At 46.7% G+C, this 13,818-nt stretch overlaps 1 protein-coding gene across 5 annotated transcripts in view; it reads left to right on the forward strand.

Annotated features, from left to right (window-relative positions):
* Window positions 1-13,818, forward strand: part of dlgap2a (discs, large (Drosophila) homolog-associated protein 2a) — a 161,866-nt gene that overhangs the window by 130,928 nt on the left and 17,120 nt on the right. For 4 of the 5 annotated variants that reach the window (XM_048228073.1, XM_048228072.1, XM_048228074.1 and 1 more), the window contains 2 exons: window positions 367-586; window positions 3,092-6,579. In XM_048228073.1, the coding sequence (XP_048084030.1) occupies window positions 367-586; window positions 3,092-5,226 (2,355 nt within the window). In that variant the 3' untranslated portion in view covers window positions 5,227-6,579. Of the gene's footprint in view, window positions 1-366; window positions 587-3,091; window positions 6,580-9,980; window positions 10,041-13,818 lie in introns of those variants that run through there. The other variant, XM_048228076.1, reaches the window with a different exon arrangement.

Below are 13,818 nucleotides of genomic sequence, written 5' to 3' on the forward strand. Positions count from 1 at the left end.
ATCAGATTCAACAGCTCTAAACTGATATCGCTCCATCAGAAGATGTATATCTCGGGATTTTTAGATGGCCCTATAATGTCTCAAGGCAAGAGCCAGGCTGCCGCTTTCTCAGCTATTAAATAGTAGAATGAACCACTTCATATGGTGGCCATCAGATTGTCTTCTATAGCAGTCATGCGAATTCATTCTCCCACCACATGAACTACAAATCAGTTGCATTGAGTTTGGCAGAATAGTTTCAGCACTCTTTGTTTTTTGTGATAACTCCCAAAACGTATCTAATAACAACCCTAAACTCTAAAGCTGAAACCAGTTAGCATTAGAGAGCTAACAACTGGTCACCTGCTTTTGTGCCCTCTCGTTTAGGTAAGTGAGACGGAGATCAACGGGCAGTTTGAGTCTGTGTGTGAGTCGGTCTTCAGCGAAGTGGAATCACAGGCTATGGAGGCGCTGGACCTGCCGGGCTGCTTCCGCACACGAAGCCACAGCTACCTGCGCGCCATCCAGGCCGGCTACTCCCAGGACGACGAGTGCGTGCCCTCCATGACCTCCTCCACAGTCACGTCCACCATCCGGTCCACGACAGGTAAGCCCGGTCACTCCGCCTGCGCCCCGCTACGCCGATTCCCAAACAGCAGTCTTACCGTGATTTAGCTCTGTGCATGTGCATGAAGGGTTTGGGTGAGTATTTTGGAGTGTTTCAAGATCCATTTGCTTAAAACAACTACTCGACATACACATTTTGGCCCTAGTTTAGGGGCTCTTTAATATAGCAGGTAGAGAGGGCCTTTGCTTACACTTCACTCAAACCTCACCAGTCCTTGTGGTATTTAAAAATGGACAGCGATCAACAGTGCAGCATGTTAAGCTTTTTAAAGGCCTAATTCATGATAGAATGATGTTAAAACGTCTATCAAATATTTATAGACCTTTGATCAAGCTTGAATAACCCATCTGCTAAGTATACTTGAAGTGCTACTTCAGTTAGAGTGTTACTTTAGTGGCTATCAGTCATTTTTATGCTAAAAATGTTAAGTTGGTGTTGGTGACTGTACCTAATTCACAAATTGTTAACCAATTGGTCAGAGCTGTTTGCATCAACCTTGTCGTATCAATGTCCTGCTCTCTCCACATCTTGGCTGCTTTGTGTGTGTGTGTGGGCGTGTGTGTGTGTTTGTGTGTGTGTGTGTGTGTTTGTGTGCGTATTTTGCATGATATGCATGCAAGTTGCTTTGAGAAGATAACAATGCTCTGCCTTTATTTTGTTCACCCTTTGGTATCCGTGTTCCTTAAGGACCTAGGCTATGAACCCTATTGAATTAGGCTCACCCACTTGTGGAACTGATACCTACACTCCACAGCTCAAGGGATTGTCATATTTTTTTTCTCCTCCGGTGTGTGTGTGTGTGTGTGTGTGTGTGTGTGTGTGTGTGTGTGTGTGTGTGTGTGTGTGTGTGTGTGTGTGTGTATGTGTGTACATTTTTGTGTGTGTTTGTGTTTGTGTGAAAATGTTTGTGAGCATGTGTGTACAGAGTTTGAGAGTGGATTGGATTTGGATATTTGTTCCATTTTGTGCCTCAGACGAGACAGGGAAAGGGGACAGTGGTCTGTGTTGTGATGGGGAGGGATGAGGTGTGTGTGTGTGTGTGTGTGTGTGTGTGTGTGTGTGTGTGTGTGTGTGTGTGTGGGGAAGTGAGACAGCTCCGTATTTGTCCTCCAGTCCAAACACCTTACCAGCAGAGAGGAACCACATGGTGGGGGTCATTCAGGGCATTGGCGAGTTATTTGGTCCCCCACCCCACCCCACCCCACCCCAAACACACACACTCTGCAGAATGAGACAGGCCTGTCTGAGCCCAGCCTCTCCCGCGGAGTCCACAATAATGCAGTCCACTCTGCTCCACTTCCGTCCTGTGACTTTACAGACCAGTGGCTTAACGCTCTCTGACTGCACTCAGGAAAGTGTCCGTGTAGGGGCTTTGGAGCGCTTGGGTGGGGACACACTCTGGAGAGCTTGGGCAGGTAGCTTGAACATTTTCTGTTCCAGTCGATTGATATTTTCACTGCCTTCTCAATGAAAAGAGTTCATGTTGTTTCTTTTAGGAGTGAGCTTTAACTGACAACTGAGTAGGGGGTGTGAACCCTTGCAATGAGAATGTCAGTAGGATTGATAAGTGAGGTAATCCTAAACCATATAGTTGGCAACTGAAACTGTTGTATTTTAACGTGCGATAAATTACAAATCTATGGAATTGCTAAATTCGTTCTGCTCTTATGAAGCAGTTCAGGACATTCAAGCAACTCACTTTTCTAAGTTTCCATGGAGGCAATCAACCACAAGTAAGGAGTAAGTGAGATGGCAAACTGTTGGTTTTGACTTCAGGTGGACAGGTCGTACTGGACCTTCAGGTGGACAGGTCGTACTGGACCTAGCGTTTTCAATGGGGTTCATACCTGTTTCCTTGGAGACCACAGGGTGCCAGAGGTTTTGAAGCTTTCATTTTTGCATTCGCTTCTCTCTGATGCACAAAAAGTACAGACCTCCATCATCACAGAGAATTGATTCAATCCCGTTTGGATTTGATTATACCACAGGTTTGTCTCCATTACTTTCACTGACGCTTATTGAGAAAATTGTGCAGGCAGACGTCTGCGTTGTGCCTTTAATGATGAGGGATGTCTATGCAAGCACATATTTCAGTGAGAAGGCAGTGTTGTCCCTTTTCTTAAAAAAAAAACAACAAGAAGAAACAAAACAAGCTTATGTGAGTCAAAATGAGCAGTGAGACCAGCTCCGGGCTGTGATAAATTTGAATAATATTTGTTTTACTCATTTGAAAATGGGATCTCCGTATGGCTAAATCTCACTGTAGGTAACTTAAGTTCACACAGTTGTGTGTGCAGTTAAACATGGGAAAACAGGTTGTTATAGTAATGACCATGGTTGGATATATACAAAAAGGACCTCAGGTCTTGCTTTGACTCACATACGTTTGGCTGACGCGTAAATGCCGCCTGTGCGACTGCAAGCTCTCCAGCTGTCCCCACCTGTGGGTGCCTATACGCCCGTGTGTTTATATTTGTCTTCCAGAGGGCCATGATTTGCTGGAAGGCACTAGTTTGCTTAATGAGGACAATTTGCCAGACGACGAGGCAGGAATAGCCTACATGCCCCGCGAGGACGCCGGCCGTCCCAGCAGGGCTGACAGGTTCCACAGCCAGAGGGCCGCCCGGGCGGCTGCCTCCACGGCCAACACGTTGCCCTCCGCCGCGTCCTCGGCCGGCGCCAGCCTCGGCATGGGCATCGGGCTCGCCGCCATCCCCCCGGCCGTGCAAGCCACTGTCCAGGAGACGGCCGACCTGGCCCTGGCCCTGAGCCAGCAGTGGCGGGAGGATGTGTCGGCCATGCGCCAGGAGCTGGCAGAGCTGCGGCGGGACATCTGCACCGAGCTGCGCGCCTTCAACAGCAACTTCTCCACCTTCACGCAGCGCTACAACACCTGGTCCCCCAACGCCCCGCAGGCTCCCGCCTCCACCGGCGCTGGGTCCGCCACCACTGGCCACGTGTCCGTCAGCACCCAGGCCAACAGCAAGGGCCTGGTCAGACAGAATACGGCAGATGCGGCCGTCAACTGCCCCTCACCGGTGGACTTGAGCATCATGAAGTCTCCAACTCCAGAGCCTCTCAAAACCAATGTTCTCCAGCTGCCCAGGTCAGGCTGTGGAAGCCACGCGGTGGCAGACGTTTCCGTTCCTGAAAGTGTCCTTTCAAGTCCAGAGTCAGTCGACCTAATGGCAGAGTGTGTGGACTTTACGTTAGACACGGAATCTTCAGCAATGCGAAATGTTGTAGACCTCCCGTTCCCTATCGAATCTGACATTGCCCTCCTCAGTCCCTTATCTAGAGAATCATGGTATCCAGAGGGCTTGGGCTCTTCTCCAGAGCCTGTGTACTCTGAGTCTGTAAGCCCATCTCCAGAACCTGTAGATCCAACCTTCACAGAGTCCCCAACACCTCTGCACATAGAACCCACCTTCCCAACACAGCCACTTCTAGAATACCTTGACTCAGATATCCAGTCTCTGCCCAGTCCTGAGCTTCTGGACGTAGCAGCCTCAAGCCAAGACCATTCACAGCATGTTGAGACCAGTCTGGCCAGCTCGCCAGAGCTACTACAGTTAGACCTTAGCTTCCCTGAGCCTCCTCCACCAGTAACTATGGACCCTGAACTCTTGGCCATGCCTGACCTGGACACGGACAGCCTGAGTCCTCCAGATCCAGTGACCTTTGATTCCTTCTCATGCCTAGAGAAGCTGTCTGCGTCCGACACTGCTGTCCCAGCTTGGAGCCCGGAGCCGAGCCCAGAGCCAAGCCCAGAACCGAGCCCAGAGCCGAGCCCAGAACCGAGCCCAGAACCGAGCCCAGAGCCGAGCCCAGAACCAAGGCCTGAGAGTCCCATCACAGGGTGTCCTCCTGAGTCGGAGGCTGTCTCCTTACCAGAAGCTCTCCTGGTTGAGGCAGAGCTCCTAAATGTATCGGTGTCCAGTAGCACAGAAATGGTGCCTCATGATGATATCATCATCTGTCTGACCGACATGGGCACCCTCCATCATGCCGTCTTGTGCGCCGTTGAGGCAGACACTCCAGACTCAAACAGCTCAGAGTCTTTCGACGAGGAGATTGAAGAGGCAGAACTTGGTTCTTCAACAGACAGCGAGATCATTAACATAGCCAGCCTCTACTTGGAGGAGCCTGAGGTACTGGACGTCCAAGACGCCAACGTCCCAAGTGAACTATCAGAACCATGCTCCGACATTGTTGTAGTGACCACTCCCGGGCTTGAGTCTGGGTCGCCCTGGAGTCCTGAGTCTGGGTCGTCGAGTTCTGGGCAGCCGATCACTGTCCAGCCGAGTCCTGGCCAGCCGAGCACTTTGTGTCTGTTCGGACAGGCCCTCATGAGCAACCCGGCCGCCCAGTGTCCCTTCCAGTTTCCGCCACCGGAGCTGCAGGAACCCATGGAGAGCTCGCAGCAGCTGCTGCTGAAGAGCCAGTCGGAGACCTTCGAGAGCATGGTCAGCTCCCCGTCATGCAGCGATTTCCTGTGGGTCAGGTGGCAGAGGAAGTCCCAGGGACAGCTGCCCTTGCAAAGGAGTTCCAGTGTCGAGCTATGGCACAGGAAGTTCTCCAACAACTCTCAGATGTCATACATGTCCTTGTCACTTTAATCAGGCACCTCAAAGACACAAGGGAAGTAGAATCGATGCAGACAGAGTTGAAGAGAGTGTGTGTGTGTGTGTGTGTGTGTGTGTGTGTGTGTGTCTGTGTGCGTTTGTGTGTCTGTGCGTGTCTGTGCATGTGACTTTGTGTGTTTGCTTGTATGAATGTATACTTATGTACATATTGATATGTCTGTGTGTGTGTGACTGTGGCAATGTGTAAGTGCTTTGTTTGTGATGTTTGAGTGTGTGGGGTGAATTCACATCTACTGTATGCATTTCTTTGTGTGTGTGTGTGTGTGTGTGTGTGTGTGTGTGTGTGCCTGTCTGTCTATCTTTGTCTGTGTACATATGAGTGTCTGCATGTTTGGTCGGAGGAGAAAAAGGGAATGTCTTGAGGAATGGGTATTGATTAAAACCTTATTAAGGACTACCTATACACAGCATCGGTGCCACTGTGAACGCATTCAGTTCAACTGATAAACGCTTACTGAAATATTCAGCATTGACTGACTACCCCTCAGCTGCAGAGGTGGATCAAAATATTTTTCTCTCCTTCTCTCTTTCTTCAAAAACGATTTGTGCTTGTAATCATTCATCCAAAGATATACTATATTTAACTCATGAACTCGCTGAAACTGCCTCAGTATTTTGGGGAATTTTCAGGTTTTGAATGTGAAGTCTTGATGAGCTGGCACATAGTAAGATACTGTGATCAAGTATGGGAATGTCCAAGCATATCTACATGAGCACTTAAAAAAAACTTCCTTTCTGAGGGATCAGACAATCAAGACATTTTTCTCTTACCTCAGATGTTTGAGTACTTGGTACTGAATGCACTGTTGGTCTACTGTTAGACACTGTTAGGGTAAGACTGTGATGAGCTGAACAGGGTATTCTCAAAGAGAGTCTCTGTGGTTTTGATATAGCATTTTTTTTCTCTGAATGTGGATTTGCGATTGTTTTGATGAAACCCAGCAGAACCTGATCTTCATATTGTTACCCAAGACTGCTGAATAGACTTGTAGAAGTCCCGGTAGAGACCTGCAGCCTTGCGATAAAAAAATGTGATAAATTTACTCCTGTAATGTAAGATGCGTCATGCATGTCTCAGACGCTCTATGTGACCTTTTGAATTAATTGGATCTCCAATACATAGACACAAACACACATGGAGACACACTCACACTCAAACATGTACATGCAAACACACACTGACACAAACAAAACCACACACACACACACACACACACACACACACACACACACACACACACACATTCAAGTTCAAGCACATGTGCATATAAACATGCACGCTCAAACCCACATGCATGCAAAGCCTCATGTACGTGTACACACACAAACATAGACACATACACACACACACACACACACACACACACACACACACACACACACACACACACACACACACACACACACACACACACACTGTTGTTACACCCAAACAATCTATTTACCCAGTAACACTGTGTTTGTACTTTAAGATGATCCCAGAACTTTTTTTGTATTTGCACCCCAGTCTCATGTTCCCAGTTCATTGTATATGCACTGTGAATGTATGCACCCCATACGAGAACTGGGATCCCCCTTTTTCAAAGACTGAAAGGGAACTTTGACCGACCACAGCTGTTAACTCCAACAGGGACACTGAAGTTCTTCTTGCTCCTGTTGACTCAAAACTAAGGAACTCTTAGTGAAGGAGAAGTCTCCCTGACTAGACATTAACTCCCATCTCTTCATGACTCTCACTCAGGCACTTAACATGGGTACCTTCATCAATTTGTCCACAGGACAAATCATTCTTCCCATCATTCTGTCAACAGGTGTTTTTTTTCCTCATTATGAGTTTCAGAAGAGGAGGTTGTATATTATACAAATCTTAAAACTTCTCCACAGGTGCTAGGTGTACAGAACAAAACTGTAGATACTTCTAGAGTGAATGACCCAAACTGTTAAATGGGTGGCTGAGAAAAAAAGTATTTGGATTTACGTAGCATTGCATACAGCCTTTTTTAAAGCCCGAAAACACTCTGTTTACCATTGTCCCTACATGTTGCTGCTGATTCATGCTGTGCCTTCCATGCGCTTCTTGATTGTGATATTCCACTGATGATCTGTTGTTGCCTCACAGAGTGATCAGGTTTCTAATTAGCGTAGTTTTTTTTTTTTTTTTTTTTGGGGGTAACTGTGTACACTGAGCCTAGAAGACAAAGATGGCAGACAGTCCTGCAGGGGGACAGTCCAGTTTGGCCTTTTCTTGTGTCATTTTGCCTTGACCCTGTAACAAAAAGCTTTTTTTTTTTGTATTTCACTATGAAAATGAAAGTATTTCGGAACAAGACACTATGCTGTATAACACATTAGATTCTTAGAATAAGTGCCATTGATATTCTCAAAAATGTAATTTTATTGACCCTAAAAAAATTCTACATCAGATTTAATCAGATGTAGAATTTAGTAATTGTTCCGCCTCTCTATTTGGCAGTAAACGTAACTAGAGCTTCAGCTTATTCACATTTCAGTCTACAGTATTTACAATGCATTTGGGGTGGGCTTCGTTATTAATATTGTTTGCACTTAACATGATCACCAAACTCCAGTTGTTCCAAAATGGAGAAATTATATAATTTAGCTGTGTAGAAATTCTTCCCTGAACTATACCAATGTGGTGTCTACAGGTGATATGTTTATGAAGGTCCGAAAACAAGGATATATTCATGATCAATGTTAACCAACGAGTACAGTTAACCGGGATGCTACACTGGCCACGTAATGAGCTTCTACTATAATCAATGGAACTGTCTACACTAGACGTGTACGTTCCAAAAAATTAGACCAGTCTTGTAAAATGATGTTTACGCTCTGCAAACGGAGCGCTTCAGTTGCAGACCCGGGGTAGCCCAGGGCTAACTTTACAGCTCAGATCAATGCATAACATTAAAAATATTATTACATGCAAGAAATGTTTGAAATATGATGAGGTGTAAAACAGCTTGTATGATTATGTATGCAGCTTCCATCGTTATGATATGCCATTGCTTTCCTCCTGGAGGTGAGGTTCAAATTTTCCTCTCCACACAGCATATTGCAATCCTTCAGCCACAAGGAGATGTCAGTCCAGATGTTAATGAGAACATAATTATCATGCGATGATTGCTATATGAGTTTGACCTCTGTTAATTAGGCCTCTGTCTGATTTTCTTTTGGATGATATCTGTTTTTTGTCCTTGTGTTCTTATATTTAACTGAAACCTGCTGTGCAATTGAAAAACAAAAGCGCATAAAGGCATTTATACTGTCATTTTCTCATGATCTCAGATTGTAGCATCCCAACTGCTCTGTCCATATCTCATTGGCTAAAATGTTTACTGTTTGATCTGCCTGCTCTGCATTTTGCTCCCCCGTGAAGTTCTCAAAACTAAGATATCATATGACATAAATGGAGAGCTCCGGAAATGATGGGGAAGAACAGGTGTTCCTCAGCTGCCTTGAAGCAAGACGATTAGGAGGGTTCTGGCAGTGTTTCTGTGTGTGTGTGTGGGGGGATGCGTGTACTGTATGTGTATGTGTGTTTGGTGCGTGCGTGCGTGCGTGCGTGTTTATATGGATGCATTGCCTTACCTCTCTGTTATGTTCATTAAATTGACTGGGATGCCAGGCTTTGGAGCTCTTCCATGGGTCATGCTGAGGGCTGGAATTTGATGACCGCATCATGTGCTAAGTGGTCACTAATGTTTCACACGGCTTTGGCAGGGAGAGAAAAAGAGAGGGAGAGAGAGAGAGTAAGAGAAAAGATGAGTTTGCCATGAGATTAAGGAAGAGAGAAACAGTAGGGTATAGATCAACAGAGATGCAGAGAGTGCCAGAGGAATAATGAGAGAGAGAAAGATATAGGGAGAGGGAGAGAAAGAGAGAGAAAGAGTGTAAAAAAGTGATAGAGAGGCAGTGAGTGTTCAGGACATATGGCGAGGGATGAAGTGTAGCCTAGCATGTGAACCTCTGGGATGAAAAGGAGACAATGCTCAAACCTTTCTCCTTGTCAGTGGATACATAATAGGTCTTTATCTCTGAGTGCCCACCCTGAGCGCTACATGATCAAGTTAGTCAGGTGCCAGTCTCGGATTATTTTAGCATTATTATTATTTTTTTAAAATCTTTTTCAGGTAGTCCATGTGATCATGTTCAGTTTGGGTTATTTATTATTATTTTGTCAATGTTTATTATCCTAATGCCTCCATATTTGCAAGATTTTTGAATAGATAGAATGGTACATGACCTGATATTATTAAACATGGTCCATTTTGTGTAATGTCTGAAACATTTGCTTACCCTTTCCCATTTACTCTCTCTCTCTCTCTCTCTTTCTCTCTCTCTCTCTCTCTCACACACACACACAAATCACATACACAAATACACACACACATTGACACTTTGCAGTTGTTGCCATGGAAAGTATATGAGACATCAACAGTTTGCATATTTCATAGCCAAATATGTCATACTGTAGTCAAACAGTGTAAAACTTTATTTTCCATTTGGCAGTCCCATGAGTTCTGTGAACCACTAACACCCCATGATGACATATGAAGAGACATCAAATAAAAGTAGACTGTATCCCACAGATCTGCTGTCTGGCTGGAAGTTTATAGAGGGTTATACTTTTTGTCAGTAATACCACATCCACATAAAATAAATACTGTTATTGTGCAGTCGCAAATATTTCCATCTCCTCGTTTTAGGAATCCAGTTCCGGCTTCCGTCCTCAGGCAGTGTGGATCGGCCATCCCAGCAGCCTCCAGGTACAACCATAAGCGTCTCACCCAACGCCATGCCCACACCCAACGTCTCCTCAGGACATCACATACAGAGCCTTACACGTCCACCTCTCAAAACCAACGATTATGACCCAGCTGTCGCTGTCATGTCTGTTCATCTTTTTGCTTGTTATTTGAGTACCAATCAATTTGAGTGCCCGACTGGTGGCCCTGTCAAGATCAGACCATATAATGGAGTAGCAATGTCTGTGTCAGATGTGTGGTTGTTATTTTTAAACAGGCATCTGATGGGCAAATTGAGAAGGGTTGAGTCGAATTAAGTCAAAGCTGCCCCCAGAGAGTTGGCTGCGTGTTTTGTTTTTAATGTCCCCAGAACGTACACACACACACACACACACACACTCGCGCCGGACTGCTTGTTTACTCTGAGAGCTTTTCTATACGATTCCGAGTGGCCGACGTCTCATCCATCGCTTTGACCATACGATTAATGAAACCCTCTCCTTCTCCTTCTATCAGTCTTTCTCCGTCACCCTTCTCTATTCCCATCAGGAATGTTCAGATAAATATAACACAGTCTCTGCGTTAATTAATAATCCTCAGAGCTAACTATCTGGGCAGGCGAATAACCGACCGGGACGTTTCTTTTTTTCCTGCGCTTGTTTTGTCTGGCCGCGTTTCAGAGTTTTCTCCTTGAGAGCTGAAGCACCCCTCGGCTTATTGATTCTTCAGGCATGAGCTCTTATCTCGCCGCTAGATTGGAAAACTGCAGCGGAATGTGAAATGTCCTTCCATCTCCCTCTCCTCTCCTCTTCTCTCTATTCCTCTTCTCTCCTCTTCTCTCCTCTTCCCTCTATTCCTCTTCTCTCTAATCCTCTTCTCTCCTCTTCTCTCTATTCCTCTTCTCTCCTCTTCTCTCCTCTTCTCTCTATTCCTCTTCTCTCCTCTTCTCTCCTCTCTCCTCTTTTTTCTCCACTCCTCTCCCCTCTCTTCTGTGTGTCTGTCCGCCATCCGTTCATCCCTCTGTCTCACGTGAGAGAGGGGAGGGTCCGGCGGTGTGCCAGTGTCCATCAGGGACGAGGCTGGCCCACATGACCGATGTCCTGTCACACTGCTGAACTCACAGACCCCCTGCTGCCGCTGCCTCCCCGCCGCTGCCAACAGTGGCCTTGAAAGCAGGAGCTTTCTCTCTCTCTCCCTCCCTCTCCCTCTCTCTTTGTCTTTCCTCTGTCTCCTTTCCTTCTCTCTCCATCACTCCCTCACTCGATCACTTAGGCACTTCATCTTTTGGGCCACTCTCTTTCTCTTTTTCCTCATTTGTTTCTTCCCATCCCAATAACCTCTCTTTTTATCTTCACTCCCCTTCCACCCTCCTCCCTCTCTCTCTCTCTCTCTCCCTTCCTCCCTTCCTCCTCTCCTCTATCTATTTTTAGCCATTCAGGGTCCCATCCCTCAGCCCGTCTGTGCTGTGCCGTTCGGCTGTTTTGTTTTACAGCGCTGCCAGGGTTCAGGACTGGGCTGTTTACATCAGTGCCAGCAGTGGCCAGCGGGGTGGCAGCGCGAGGCGGGGCTTGGGCGCAAGGTGCAGGGTGCGACGGACTCGACTGAGGTCACTGTGGTTGGCAGAGCAAATGACTATTTGCCTCCATTGCATAATGTATGGCTGTGTAGTATGCCGGCCCTAAGCAGGGTTGGAAGGGAATAATAGTAGTAGTAGTATGCCGGCCCTAAGCAGGGTTGGAAGGGAATAATTAATAAATAATTAATAAATAATTCCCTGGTGTAGGTAGAGGTAGACTGGAGGACTCTGAAACCTTTACCTGGAGCAGAGTGCATTGAGGCTTATCAGGACAGCAGACACATAGTTTAGCGTTATTTGCATTATTTCCAGCTGCACTTCATAACACACGTGAGTTGTTTGTTGTCCCTTTGCAGGCCAAGCTAGAAGTGACTGAGCTTTTTAAGTAGGATGGGATCCTCCACCAAATGCTCTGACGCTCACTATTGTTTATGTGTTTACATGGCTGTGGCGCCATGTCATGTCTAGTGATTTAGTTGTTGTCGTGGAGTGTTCCATCGCATGGCAGTATGCCCTCCACGGCACTGGCAACATAGACAATAATGGAGCTCTCCATTAAATCCTGGCAGTATCATTTGAATACTCTTACGGCGGCAAAGAAAACCACACCGTAGTCCCAGGATATGATGAATTCAGTCGCGGGAGACTTTGCCTGATGACTCGTCCTTCAAGCCTGGAGCTGATGCCCCCACTCCACTTTCCACCAATAACCCCCCGTCCCCCGTCCCCCCCTACCAAGCAGACTTTACTATCCCACTCACACTCCTGATGGATGGAGACCCTTAGAGAAGGACCCGCACATCTGATTCACTTTGATTACATCCCCAAAGTACTTCATCAACTCGCCGCCACTCTTGGGTGCTTGTTCGCCCGTGTCTGCCACGTCTAATGGAAGCTCTGCATCTGTGTTACTTTAGATAAACTTGGACCTTTTAGTGAGAATTTCAATAAATTCTTTTTTTCTCTTGCTTAAAAACAAAGTAACCCTCTGTGAGTGAGGGATGAGATCCGATTGGACGTCAGCTGAAAGCGAGGAAGTGCTAAATTGTGTCTGATGGAATAAAAAGAAGCACCGCGTCATTTAAGATGAATATTTCAGTCTGATCAGAAGGGAGTTCCCAGTTCAGGTACCTTGGAGAGCACCACTTCCACTCACTCTCTCTCTCTCTCTCTCTCTCTTGCTCTCTGTGTGTGTGTGTGTGTCTCTCTTCTCCTTTCAAAACTCTCTCATGCATATTTGAGCGCAGTACTAAACCCTCCTGTGACACTTGCACGGCCGTTCCCAGGGCGCGTGTTGCTGTTTGCGGAGGTGGGCCTGTGGCTGGTGGGCTGGTTGGCGGTGATGGGCATGCTCTTTGATGCACCCCGCTCCCTCCCCAACGCCCTTCCTGCGTCGTCCGTCCTCTGCCTGCCTGCCTGCCTGCCTCTCTCACTTAACAAATGAACGGCGAGCCCAGAGCGGAGCCAAGCTCCCCGGCCACGACAGAGCCAGAGTTATGAGTCCCCCGCTGCATGACTTGTTTGGTAACGACATCTATTTTTGGCCCCGCTGCTGAATCATGCTCTTTCTCCTCCTCCTCCTCCTCCTCCGCTACCTCTCCCTCTATTTTTGTTCTCCCACAGCTCTCTTTCCCTCTTTCCCTCTCTCAGTCGCATCTTCTTCCTCTCTTCCTTTCTCTCTGTCTACTGTATATTTTGGTCTTTCAGTTCTGCTCAGCCCATCTCCATCTCTCATTTATCTCTCTCTCTCTCTCCTCCTCAGATTTCTTTAGAAGGACAGACCAAAATAGCCTTTTTTATTTATTTTTAAAAGGAAAAAAACAGCCTCATCCATCTCCTGTCTTCTAAGCTCCCTGGCCCCTCATGGGGTGTGTGTCTGCCGTGTTTATACACACTGATTTGTAATGGGGGTGCAAACAGCGGGGCGTCGTGTAATTGGGGTGACACATGCGAGATGGGCTCATTGTTCCAGCGGAGCGAAAGCAGCCGTAAAAGTCATTGTGTTCTCCCACAGTGGAGCTAATCAGTGGCCCACACTTGTGGTCAGATGTTTACGCCACCTCCCTCCCCACAAAGCCCTGAAATCAACACTGTTTCAATGCATGGAGGGGTCTTTCATCTCTTCATCATCCAACCTCTATATCTATAGCTTTATCTATACATTTATCTGTAGATGTGTATAGACATATTCTCACAAGATAATCAACTCCAAAATGCTTTGGA

Source organism: Alosa alosa, chromosome 19 (assembly GCF_017589495.1).
Source record: "Alosa alosa isolate M-15738 ecotype Scorff River chromosome 19, AALO_Geno_1.1, whole genome shotgun sequence".
Classification (NCBI taxonomy): domain Eukaryota; kingdom Metazoa; phylum Chordata; class Actinopteri; order Clupeiformes; family Clupeidae; genus Alosa; species Alosa alosa.